General features: G+C 36.4%; 2 protein-coding genes across 8 annotated transcripts in view; both read right to left on the reverse strand.

Annotated features, from left to right (window-relative positions):
* LOC127836674 (ras-related GTP-binding protein A) overlaps positions 1–13390 on the reverse strand; it is a 378726-nt gene that overhangs the window by 156565 nt on the left and 208771 nt on the right. The window lies entirely within an intron of this gene.
* The window catches only part of LOC127836477 (uncharacterized), a 62222-nt gene that overhangs the window by 16436 nt on the left and 32396 nt on the right, over positions 1–13390 (reverse strand). For all 7 annotated transcript variants that reach the window (XR_008028797.1, XR_008028792.1, XR_008028796.1 and 4 more), the window contains exons 4-7: positions 6132–6330; positions 1806–1935; positions 1419–1559; positions 724–854 (exon numbers count right to left, since the gene is read on the reverse strand). Coding sequence is in view for 2 of the 7 variants with exons in the window: in XM_052363140.1 (XP_052219100.1) it covers positions 724–854; positions 1419–1559; positions 1806–1935; positions 6132–6330 (601 nt within the window). In the remaining 5 variants the exon portion in view is untranslated. The remainder of the gene's footprint in view (positions 1–723; positions 855–1418; positions 1560–1805; positions 1936–6131; positions 6331–13390) is intronic.

Consider the following 13390-nt stretch of genomic DNA (forward strand, 5'->3'; position numbering starts at 1 on the left):
AACAAGTTTATCACTAATTTAAATTGTCCTTCATATGACTACCCTTTGTAAGGAACAAAAAATATTACGTTTTATCAACTTTTCTTAACAGAATATTTGCAAAGGCCCATGTCAAGCTATCTTTTAAGACTCTGCAGTACTTTGTGCATGTGCTGAAAGTATTGTTCCAGATAAGCCTCTGAACTCTGCACTGGCTAATCAGAAACAACACTGCCCTTTTTTAAAAGATTTTTTCTTTCAAAGGAATTCTCTTATAAACAAAAATCCAGTTTAGGCCAAAAGAGTAGTCCCTGATTAGCCTACGCTGGCACTTCATACTCCTGCATTAAGCCCAGTTTTCCGAGAAAAGGGCCCTGATTAGCCTGTGCTGACACTTCATACTCCTGCATTAAGCCCAGTTTTCCCAGAAAAGGGCCCTGATTAGCCTGTGCTGACACTTCATACTCCTGCATTAAGCCCAGTTTTCCCAGAAAAGGGCCCTGATTAGCCTGTGCTGACACTTCATACTCCTGCATTAAGCCCAGTTTTCCCAGAAAAGGGCCCTGATTAGCCTGTGCTGACACTTCATACTCCTGCATTAAGCCCAGTTTTCCCAGAAAAGGGCCCTGATTAGCCTGTGCTGACACTTCATACTCCTGCATTAAGCCCAGTTTTCCCAGAAAAGGTTTCAAATTCCCACACATATGCAACCCATTCACTAAGTAGCCCTGGTTGATAACATACTGGCTGTCGATGTTGGGTTTAGGTCTGTAGTCCTCTAGGACCTCCACACACTCCTTGTCCCCGCTGAGTGAGATGTGGCGCACCTTGATGTGCCGGAAACCATTACGCATGCTTGGCAGCCAGCTGGAAAACTACAATACACAGGAAACATACATCAATCAGGCCTCATGGCAATGAAGATCGTTTATTCATTATGCCAAATTAAAATGTTGAACAATGACCAATGAGATGGCTTGCTATTTTTGATGTTTTCATGTCATTTTTTCACTGCATTCAGTCTTCATCTTAAAAACATTCAGCCCATTGAAATCAACATAAACTTGATGGATGTACTTGCTTACCAATGGTACAGCCGAAAAGGAGTGTTCCTATACACATTTTGGTAAGTATCATGTTAAAGACATCTTAGTTGAAAAAGAGGAATTATTTGTGTAAATGTTTATGTTACTATTTTGAAACACATGCACAACTCCAAGTCATTTGCACACATGCTCAACTCCATAAAATAAGAAACAAAGCCTGCAAGTTTGAAGGTTGTATGTTGAAAAGAGAAGGAGAACACCTTTGCAAGTTTGTGTCTACAGAAAGAAAGACATCCAGATCCTCTTTAGTTCATTACAAGATATAGGTAGTAAGGTCTTGCAACAAAAGTCTGCCCTATAAAACTATTTCACAACACAAGGGCAACAACTTACAGTGGGTATGGATCTGTGCAGAATCCTGGAATTCTCTGTGACGAGCTCAAACTTGTGCAGCATGCGGCCGTTCTCAATCTTCCAGATGGGAAAGCTCTCAGTGTTGGTCAGGTCCTTCTTCTCCATTACAAACTCACCCACCTGGTGATCAGAAATGTTAACAATTCCTTACGATGTGACTGTGCAGCAAAAATCAAATCAGCAAATCCTTAATTGAGTAACTGTAAGTCTGTTCAGGTTTAATGCTGTTTGCTGCTCAACAGTACCTCATGATAGGAAATAAAGCCTTTAAAACTTAAATCTATTAAGAAAGGTTTCAAAGTGATTTTCGAATTGACTAGAAAGGTTTCAAGTGTGTGTCTGAGTGGTGAAGGTTTTATGAGTGACCTTGAGGTCCTCAGTGATGGGTGGTACCCCCTCCAGCTGCTCCTCCTCGCTGCCACTGTCCAGCTCAACCACATCGTGGACCGCTGCTGTCTGCATACCCTCACCTACCCTCGCCCTCTTGCTGGAATGACTGAACATAGAGGCGAGTTTATAGCGTAAATTTGCAACAATAATTATCTTGAAAAGTATAGTTTCATAAACAGAAATAATTCTTACATTTTATATGATTTAAGAAACAAAATTAATAGAAAAGAGCAAACAATAAACAAGAGTTCCGCGGTCGGAGATGACCGCATTGAAGCCGGATTTTTTATTTAAATGACAGGAAAGTACCTTTCGTGTTTTTGTCAATCAATACTTAAATTACTGAAATATTGTTCAAAGGTCAAAATGAAATGTAAGTACTTTTCAAGGCATGAGCAAAGTTTGAGATTCTAGGTCCAAGCATACCAAAGTTACAACAATTTTAACATTTTAACATTTAAGTTCACAGTGACCTTGACCTTCAAATGAATGACATTGAAATGAATGACCTTGAAATGACCAGTGGTCATCTAAGTGTGCTTGCAAACCTTTACGTCAAGTTTGAGATTCTAGGTCCAAGCATACCAAAGTTATAACAATTTTAACATTTTAACATTGAAGGTCACAGTGACCTTGACCTTCAAATGAATGACATTGAAATGACCAGTGGTCATCTTCTAGTACTGGCCAATCTTTATTTCAAGTTTGAAGACTCTAGGTACAAGCATACCAAAGTTATAACATGAAATAAGAACTTTAACATTTTTACATTCAAGGTCACAGTGACCTTGACCTTCAAATGAATGACCTTGAAATGTCCAGTGGTTACTTACTAGTTCTGGCCAACCTTCATGTCAAGTTTCAAGACTCTAGGTCCAAGCATACCAAAGTTATAACAACTTTAACATTTTTACAGTCAAGGTCACAGTGACCTTGACCTTCAAATGAATGACCTTGAAATGTCCAGTGGTTACTTACTAGTTCTGGCCAACCTTCATGTCAAGTTTCAAGACTCTAGGTCCAAGCATACCAAAGTTATAACAACTTTAACATTTTTATATTGAAGGTCACAGTGACCTTCACCTTCAAATGAATGACCTTGAAATGACCAGTGGTCATCTGTTAATCCTGGCCAACCTTCATGTCAAGTTTGAAGACTCTAGGTCCAAGCATACCAAAGTTATACCATGAAATAAGAACTTTAACATTTTTACATTCAAGGTCACAGTGACCTTGACCTTCAAATGAATGACCTTGAAATGAACAGTGGTTACTAACTAGTTATGGCCAACCTTCATGTCAAGTTTCAAGACTCTAGGTCCAAGCATACCAAAGTTATAAGAACTTTAACATTTTTTATATTGAAGGTCACAGTGACCTTGACCTTCAAATGAATGACCTTGAAATGACCAGTGGTCATCTGTTAATCCTGGCCAACCTTCATGTCAAGTTTGAAGACTCTAGGTCCAAGCATACCAAAGTTATACCATGAAATAAGAACTTTAACATTTTCGAGCACGCCGCCACCCCGCCCGCCCGCCCGCCCCCCGCCCGCCCGACAACATCAATCTATAAGCCGAGATTTTTTCGAAAAAAATCCGGCTAAAAAGCATTTGCTGATTATCCATTATGCCCACATTTTTTATTTCAGCTTTGAAGCGGATTATTCTACTTTTATGTATCTAACTGGTAATAAATAACTCTGACTTTCCAGGCCTAAAATTATTATATCCCAGTATTGTGAATAATGTGTTTGTTTAATAAAAACAAAAGTCAGAATTAACAAGAAATATCTTTAAAAAAGATATACGGCGTTGATTGTGGTTTGAGTTTGTGAAAGGTAAAGAGTTAAAAAAATGAGACCAAAGATAGCGAATGTCTTTTTCTGTGCAGTTCTTAGATGGATCACACGCAATACGGGATGTTACGCGGAGTTTTCGCGGCTTATTTTACATAATTACATATTGCTGGTCATAAACCTATAGATACAAAACAGAAAACCAAATGAAGAATGGAAGTGAAATTTAAACATACGAGTCAACCTGCCACACGCGAAATATCCGTACATATTTAGAATATTTATACGCGCGTTCTTCGAATAAACCTGTTTTAGTGGTTTGTCGGGCATTGCTTTTTGATTCAATTATTAACAGTATCGAGAATCATCGCGCTCATGCTTAATACATTAGGCAATATGGTGGAATAATTCTTGTTAAATTAATTAAAAATAATATTTATCATGATATTGTTGAAAACACAAAAAGACTCTATTATTGACATGCCATAATTATATCGCTGAATATCTTCATTAACATCTTTTGTGGTCTAAAGAAAATCTCAGTTCACCTAGTTCACGGATAGGGTCTATATTATATAACAAACTGGCCACGAACTCAGGTCAGCACATAAGCGTCTTCGGACGCAGCGATGACCTGTAAGTAAACCCTGATAACTCGCAGGTTGAAATGCAATGCATTAAAGTGAGGCCACGCTTCCACTGCTTTTTATACTTTTACATGTTAACATGTTGATAGGAATAAGAAAGTCAGTACTAAAATGAGAACATAGCCTTTAAGTAAAAACGCTGTTGCCTCTGAAAATAAAAGGTGGACGCACAAACTGTATTGATGTCGAGATTGGGTGTAACATTGTTCTATCTATTAAGCCTTTTCATTAGAGATAAAATTGTTTCATGCTGAACACGCAGTAAAACAGTGTTACAAAGACGCGGACATGTTTCCAATGTTCTGATGGTATGCTCATATCAGCCTATGGGATAACTGAAGTGTATTCATTCTGAACTAGCAGCGGGAAATTTTATTTGAATTTTGTTGGACAGTTACAAAGGTCAGGTAAGGTGAAAAGCTGGCGTATACAGCTAACACCGAAAAAGCCTGAATATTGGACCTGAACTGAAAATTACAAGGCCCAATTTAGTTGTCCAAAAACACAATAATTTGACCCGCACAAATAGTAACTACAGTGAAAACTCGCTATTAAGACCACTTGTGGGACTTTTCAAAAGTGGTCTTAATAGCGAGGTGGTCTTAATTCTGAGTTTTCATGAATTTGATGGACATATAATTACAACAACGTAAATATTCACTGAACTTTTATCTGTTTGCATACAATATAACAGTCATTCGTTTATACATTGTATTTATACATTGTACAAAGATAGTATTTCAAGTTGTTCATTAAAGAAGTGTAAATACATGTATATGTACTTTTCATCAAGATCCTTGATGTTTACTTAACGAATGAGTCAATTGTCGTCTGCTTAGCATTTTGTCGAATAAAAGTCGAGATTTTCTTTTTAGAATAGCTTGAACCCGAGTCTTTCCAATGCCAAATAAATCGTCGTTGAGATTTCCCATCACTTGCGTCGATCAAATCAATCTTTTCTTTTAAACACAACTCTTTCCGTTTTCGCTTATCCATTTTGACTAACGAAATGGTATAAAAGTCGGTTTTTATATCCATCACGAACAAAACCGTGTTACTCAAATATCCTAACTGTTAAATTATTCGCCGTAATAAATCTTTAAAGTGTGTACCAAACAACTAACAATTTACCCATCAAAGACTCAATAATAATAATAGCTAATTGTCAATCAAGGGTTAAAAATTATAACAAGTGCCGAAAATCTAACACCTGTGTCGCAAATCGATGCCAAAAACCGTTGTCGTTAATTGTGGTTAATTGGGTCAGAATGGCTTCGTACACAAGCCCGATAGTACCACAACATCAGATCAAGTAAGGTGTGAAAATTACTGGTCGTTTGGCGGGTGTCAATTAAGAACAATATCGATAATTGGTACTGATTAAAGTGGTCGTAATAGCGGATTAGCGGGTTGGTCGGATTAGTGAGTGTAACGACCATTGAAATATAGAAGGAACAAATCGGGACTGAAAAATGGTGGTCGACTTAGCGAGTTGGTCGGATTACCGAGGTGGTCGTAAAGAGAGTTTTCACTGTATTGTAATATTTATCCATATTATAGAGTAATAACATATTTCTTGGATTTGTATAACCAAACAGTTAATATAAATAGAGCTCTAGCTAATCCCATTTATTATATTAAGTCAGAAACACATGGAAGCAATTTTTTATTTTCTGATGGCTGAAATTTACACCATTCTTATGCAAATATTATTGCTCATGAGCAATTGACTCTGTTTTTCAAATGTTGGAAAGTCAACATAACACATAAATTTAAACCAAATGTCTGAGAAGCAAAACCTGGATACCCAGGTAAAATTTAGAATCTGGCAAAGTATGTAACAATTGGGCCTAATACCTTTTAACTCTTCCTTTGGATCGCTTTCGTTTGGCATCAAACTCAATATTTTCAAAGGCCGATGGTTTCTTGTCGCCTGCAGATGGCGTCCATACAGGGTCGCGATCAGAGTCATAAGCCTCCGAGTCACTCTCCTCCCCTGGTTTGCGGATGGGCTTTAACGTGTCCGAATCACTGTCATCGTCAATCACATACTTAGCTGCAAGATATTAGTGCAAACAACCAGTTAATCATGGGGTATGAAGATTTTGTAAATGCTTCTCTTCCGATGTCAATATGGGTTGGATACACCTCACCTACATTCGAACTTGGTCAAGATATTGTCAAAATGAACATTCGTACCATGTTTCATTAAGACTGGGTATTAAATGTTGATTTTAGTGTGGTCAAAAGGTTTTTCCAAGATTTAATGGTTACTTAGTTTATGGATGCATGTGACCCCAATTCAAGCTTGGCATAGATATGGTCAAGATATACATTCCAACCAAGTTTAATCTAGATTGAGTTCTCAATATGGTTTCTACAGTTTTAACAATGATATTAAAGATTAAACCTGGTTACCTAGTTTTTTGGATGCACCTGACTTAGATAATAAATTTGTCTAGACATTGTCAAATTAAAGTTTTTGACTTAGTCTCATAGAAATTGAGTCGAAAATTGCATGAGTAACAAGATTAAAATAGTTTTAAATACAAGCTGTGCTCTCATTGGTTAACAACAGAGGTGTGGCTTTACTGTATAGGATTACCAGTTCAACTCAAAGATGGCGTAGTGAGTGTGAACAGTCCGTTGATACTTGAACAATTGATTGTCGCAACATTTTGGATTTGAAGGGATAATAATGTTAGTACATGTTAACTGAGTACAGCCATCATTTAAATCCTTAGTAGAAAGTATTTTGCGTTGTTTGATACCAAGGTTTTGCAAATCAGTTGAATATTGAAGGAGCAGGGAGCTTCAATAATGGGCTGGAATTCAGAGATCAGCCTTCCAAGGGCATAAGTCAAGTACATGTAAAGTAAAAAAATTGTGACTCAAATGTAAAACATTTTATTTTACAGAAATCGGATATAGGTATAAGATGTAACCTGGAAAGGTCAATCCATATGTTTAGAAATGTAATATGCCAACAAGTTGTATCTAGAAAATGTCAATATAATGTTCAAACAAGAGCTCGGCAGTTGGAGACATATGCCCCCATAAACAGGGCCTCAACAACCATCACTTAATTCTTTGATATTGAACTGAAACCATTTTATCACCTAATGTCACAGTGACCTTTACCTTCAGACTAGTGACCACAATTTCAATAGAGGTCATCATTTGTCTAATTCACATGCGAAGTATCAAGCCAATTGGTCAATTCGCTGGAGGTTATTGATGAGAAATGATTTTCAAACTTATTGTGACAGTGACCTTGACATTTGATCTAGTGACCCAAATTTCAATAGGGGTCATCTACTGTCCTAGGCCAATGCACATGGTTAGTACATGTGTATCAAGCCAATCTGTAAATTCATTGACAAGTAATTGATCAGAAACTATTTTTTAACTTATTATGAAAGTGACCTTTCCCTTTAACCAAGTGACCCCAATTTCATTTTCAATAGGGGTCATCTACTACCCAAGGCCAATCCACATTTGAAGTATCAAGCTAATCGGTCAATACCTTGAGGCGTATTTGATCAGAAAAGATTTTCACACTTATTGTGACAGTGACCTTTGACCTCGTGAACTCAATTTAAATACAGGCCATCTACTTCCCAAGGCCAATGCACATGTGAAGCATCAAGCAAATCGGTCGATTTTTTGACGAGTTATTGATTAGAAACGAAGCAGGGACTACCCTACGGGCGATAATTTCGCTCTAACGCCCGTTATATCGCCCTACGAGCCCAGAAAAGCGAAGATCAAGTCGTCCGATTTTTTTAGTAAACAAGACCGGAAAAGCGAAAATCAAGCCGCCCGATTATTATTGCCAATGAGTGCTACCGCCTGCAGGCGATAAGCAAGTTTTAACTTGTTGTTTATCTAACGGTTACACAATTTACACAATCGTTAATTGACCGTGACAAAGCAGTCTCTTCATATTGGTTGCTATAACAACACACTCGTGCCTCTTCGCGCGTGCCGTAAGTTGTCTAATGATAACGTGATAATTGATTGACCATCCGATAATTGCAGGTTTTTTCGCAGACGGCACGGTTAGAGAAAGTCAGCAAAAATAATTAAAGAAAAACAAAATTGATCAAAGGTCTATTAATTAGGTAGATACACTATTAAGTCCAGCGAGTTTTGTCAGTTTGTTAATCCACCGATAATTACGAATATTAAACACCCGTCCTATATAAACTGGAATCACAGTTCATTTTTTATACTAACAAGTCATAATACTACACATAAGTCATAAACATTTAGAAAACACATTTCCTCGATTAGATAAAAATTATCCGAGTAGAATTAAATTGCTGCGTCATGACCATCAACATTGCAAATGGCGGACTTATTGTTACATTCAACCCGCGTTCAATTCAAAGCTGGCGATTCAAATTACAAGTAATGGTGATTAAATAATGGAGAAAACATTAACTGGATTTAACAAACATTTGATAAGGTTTGTTAAACCAGATAACAACAAGGACAATTTGGATTATTAAAGTTAACAGGTAAGGCATTCTTAAGTGTACATATTTCGGACATGTATAGTATTCGGATAAACAGTAATAGATATATACTAGATGTTCTATGCATTAAGATTGTGTTTTGTTACAAAAGCAGTCATAGGGATGATGGTAACTAATATAATGACGATAAATGTGATGAAAAGATGCTACTGGTACATATCTTTTACGAGTTAAATGACTTAAATGTGAAGTATATTTCAATGAGAATTTATTGTTGTTCTTTACAAATAAAAAGACTATAATGATAGAGATAATAAAAGTTGTGAAATGAACATGTTTTGTTTTTGATATTGTTCGCACAAACGTCTCCCTGATTGTCCAAACTTCTCCCTGTTTTGGAAAAAAGGAGAAGTCACTTCTCCCTATTTTTAAGGCCTAAGGTAGTCCCTGCGAAGTACAGACAGACCTACCAACATCCAGCAAAGCAATATACCACCTATTCTTTGATGGTTGGCATAACAGTTTAATATCCAATAATTTGTATCCAGAAAACATAAATCTATTATATAAATGTTTAGAAATTAAATATGCCAATAAGTTTTTGCAAGAAAATGTCAATTGAGATATTAAGACATTTACAAATTATATGCCAATAATCTTAGTTATAACCAGAAACAAGAGCTGTGTTTGTGAATGCCTCCTACTGCGCTTTGAGGCCGCACGGCAGCTATTTTAGAAACAATGTTATATTTTGAATGTAAAGTTCACAATGACCTTGATCTCTGACCTAGTGACCTAAAACCATGTTTGATTGTAGATCTCAATGAGATGCATGCACATGTGAAGTTTAAAGAACATAGACCCAAGAATTTTCATTTTATGAGCAAGGTTAAAGTTTTGGGACACACACATACATGTACAATGACTGACAGACAGGCCAAAAACAATATACCCCCTATCATACTATCCGGGGGAATAAAAACAGCTTTGAATAAAAGCCATCAAGGTAGACACAACAGAGATGTGATATTGTAATTGAATTACAAATGGAAATTGTAAAAATATCTTGAAAGTTAAATGTTGTTTGGTTTTTCACTGGTTTAATCAGAATATATTTATAATACCCTGACACATACTTCAATTTAAACTTGACAAAATAAACTTGCAAATGCAAACAATATTATATAATGCTCATTTCGTCAGTTGACAGACTTTCAAAATAGGAATGCAATTGTAAATTAGAATGCCCATATGCAAAGCCACATGCACAACACTGCTCTAGAACTGAACCACTGGTATTACCAGCTACTTGCTTTGCTCTTCTTGGCCTGGCCTTAACCCCTAATTCAATGTCCTCTTCTGCCATAATCAGCAAGACTTAACTTCCAAACTATGTCACAAACACAGCATTTCCATTAATTGAATTCAATGGTTATGCTCACATCTATGTTTAACACACAGAACAACTGAGCTATCGGAGTGTAGTACAAGAAAGTTAGTGCATTATGCTACATTCATTATCATTCATTCATCTATTTTTAGAAATTTATTCTAAGGGGAACAATTCATTTTAGAAATGAAATAATTCATACAACAGTCAGTTCCCATGTATCAGTGTAAAATATGTGTGATAATCCAGAAACGTATACAATTACAAGTTCACTCAAAGAAACTTTCATCAGTGCCCCAGATAATTATTTGGGAATTAGGGTTTTCACCCATTGATTTTGATAAATAGGGTGATTTCATTCTTGAAATAGGGTGAAATGAGATATAAAAATGCATACCATAAAACCAGTGCCGCTTTACTTCTGTTGAAGCTGCACACTTGTATTGATTCAATAAAACTGTTTCAACATTTAATTTAATAAACTGATGTTTCATAACATCTTATATCTTTGAAACTGTGCATAATATAAACGTTTAACTAAAAAATGATAACACGAATGAATCGGCACTTAAGGGCTTTTGCTTTCTTTGTTCGAAAACGTTTGCGATCGACTGATATTTTGGCGCAACAATCGCGGACATCTTTCGACCCCTCTTAGACTTTTTATTTCGCACCGTAATAGAAGCTGAAAGTACGGACGCTTTACAAAGACATGCACAATGAACGACGGATTAAGTCAGATTTAAAACGTATGTATGTCGTCGTCAATAATTTGGTCGGACGCTTTATTTAACAATTAAAATCTAGACCGCAGAGTTTGGATAACTTTGACTTTTCCTGCTCCGTCATCCAGGCGCATGCTGAATGAAAGCGTCGCCCCATTACGATAATAATTCCAAAGAGAAAATACCGAAAATGAGCAAAGCATTTTCGATCGAAGCTATTGTATTGTACGCATCAAATTTGACGAATTTGCGTATAAGTAAAACCTTTTGCGTTTTAAATACGCATGATATTGTGTTTCTTTGCGTTTTTAAGCAATTTAATAGGGTGAAAGACGCAGATACGCAGCTTATCTGGGGCACTGCTTTCATATAGATTAATGTTTTGCATATTTCCTAAAAAAAATGAATATGGACTTATACATAATAAATTATTATATGATAGAATTTTCAGTTGAATTATCAACTATTTGATGAATTATCACTAAGCAAGCAATATCATTATTAAACAAGAGATGTGTTTGTCAGAAACACAATGCCCCCTACTGCGCCGCTTTGATTTTTTTTATCATTTGGCAGGCACAGATAAAAATCTCACTTTGAAGCTTATTACATCCCTTGAATTTTTTTTTTTTTTTTACATTTAACCTTGACCTTTCACCACTCAAAATGTGCAGCTACATGAGATACATGTACACAGTCATGCATGCCAAATATCAAGTTGCTATCTAAAGCAACAGAAGTTATGAGCATTTTTCAAACCTAAACGCGAAACCAAAACGCAAAGTGTGACGGAAAGACGGAAGGACAGTCGGATCACTATATGCCCTCCTTCGGGGTCATAAAAATAAAGTCGCAAAATGACACATTCTACAAAAAAAAAAATTCAGTGAAAATCATTTAATATTTCATGGCAATTGTTATTTCCTTGAGATCTATTCATAGAACATATCTTATTGTTAATGACGTCGGTGACGTTCATGACGTTGTCGTCACAGTGATTTAGTATATATATATACGGAGTCATAGAGAGTGAGCATTAAAGTATTGAAATAGCGAGCAGTCTTAGTGAGTCTTTTATATTGGCAACGAGAGAAAAATTGGAGGACTGATGCAGCTGTGATTGCACGCATAATACGGAATTGAGATATGGCGAACAGCAATAGAAGGCTTGATTTGCAACCGTTTCGAGTGGACTGCAGCGACCACATAGAAACGGGCGAGGCATGGTGTGAATGGCTAGAGGACTTTGAAAGGCAACTCAGATACTTCAAATTCACTGAAGATGATGACAAAACGGACGCTTTACTGATCTACGGCGGGCCAGAGGTAAAAAGGCTAAGTAGAAGTTTAGAGGATTTGGAGAAAAGTACCAAATATGAGAAGCTGACAAGTAAGTTATCAAATTATTTTTCGCCTAAAAAGAACAAACATTACTCTAGATATTTATTCTTTAAAATGCGCCCAAATAGCGGGGAAAGCACAATTGAATATGCTGCTAGGCTACGGGAAAAGGCGCTTTCATGCAATTTTGTGGACATTGATGATCGTATACTTGAACATCTTGTGCAAACTACTAGCAATTCTGAGTTTGAAGAAAAGTATTACATAAACAATGGACACTCCTAGAAGCATTGAGCAATGCTAAAATCCACGAGGATACGTCTGTCCAGATTGGAGCGATGGGTCTCAAAGAACGGGACATTGCCAGAGTAAGCAAAATGATAAATCATTTACAGCTGCTAGTGACTCACGAAACGACAGAGGCTTGAATTGTAGATACTGCGATATGAAACACCCGTTCCAGAAAAAAAAATGCCCAGCTTTTGGAAAAAAGTGTGATGCTTGCATTAAATTGAACCATTTTGCCATGGTTTGTAGATCAAAAGATCATGGGAACAGATACAGACCTACACCTTACAGGGGATCGAGAGAAGTTAGATATACAAGCAATGACACAGATAGTGAAGCTTCAAGAGGTTCGGAAGAAGAATCCAGAGAATTTATTCATTCAGTCAGGAGTCGGACCAAAATGCATTTGCAAAGACAGAAAATAGCAAAGAGAAATTACACACAGTGTGGATATTGTGGACGAAATCAAGTGCATGCAAGAAAGGAGCATTGTATAGCTTATGGGAAAATGTGCTATTATTGCAATAAGTTTCTGCACATAGCCAAAGTATGTAAATCTGCTGAAAATGATCATAACGAGAATACAGTACCAGGCAAGAGCAACATGCAAAGAAGAGGAACAAGACAAAGAAGAATTAATGACTTTTCATCTTCTGATGAATCGGATCACAGCTTATCAAGATCAAGTTTAACAAGAAGCGTTTAACATATCAGCAAATGTTATGACTTGATCGGAAATGGCTTTATGGTTGATTCCTTTTAAGGAACAGGAGTCAATTCATAACCATCATAAACATTGATTATACGTTTAATCAATTGTTATTTGATAATTTATTTGTTTTGTTTAATTTGCACAATATCATTCTTTTTTCAACTGTTAGGAGAAATGTT

The sequence above is a fragment of the Dreissena polymorpha genome, chromosome 1 (genome assembly GCF_020536995.1).
Source record: "Dreissena polymorpha isolate Duluth1 chromosome 1, UMN_Dpol_1.0, whole genome shotgun sequence".
Lineage (NCBI taxonomy): Eukaryota > Metazoa > Mollusca > Bivalvia > Myida > Dreissenidae > Dreissena > Dreissena polymorpha.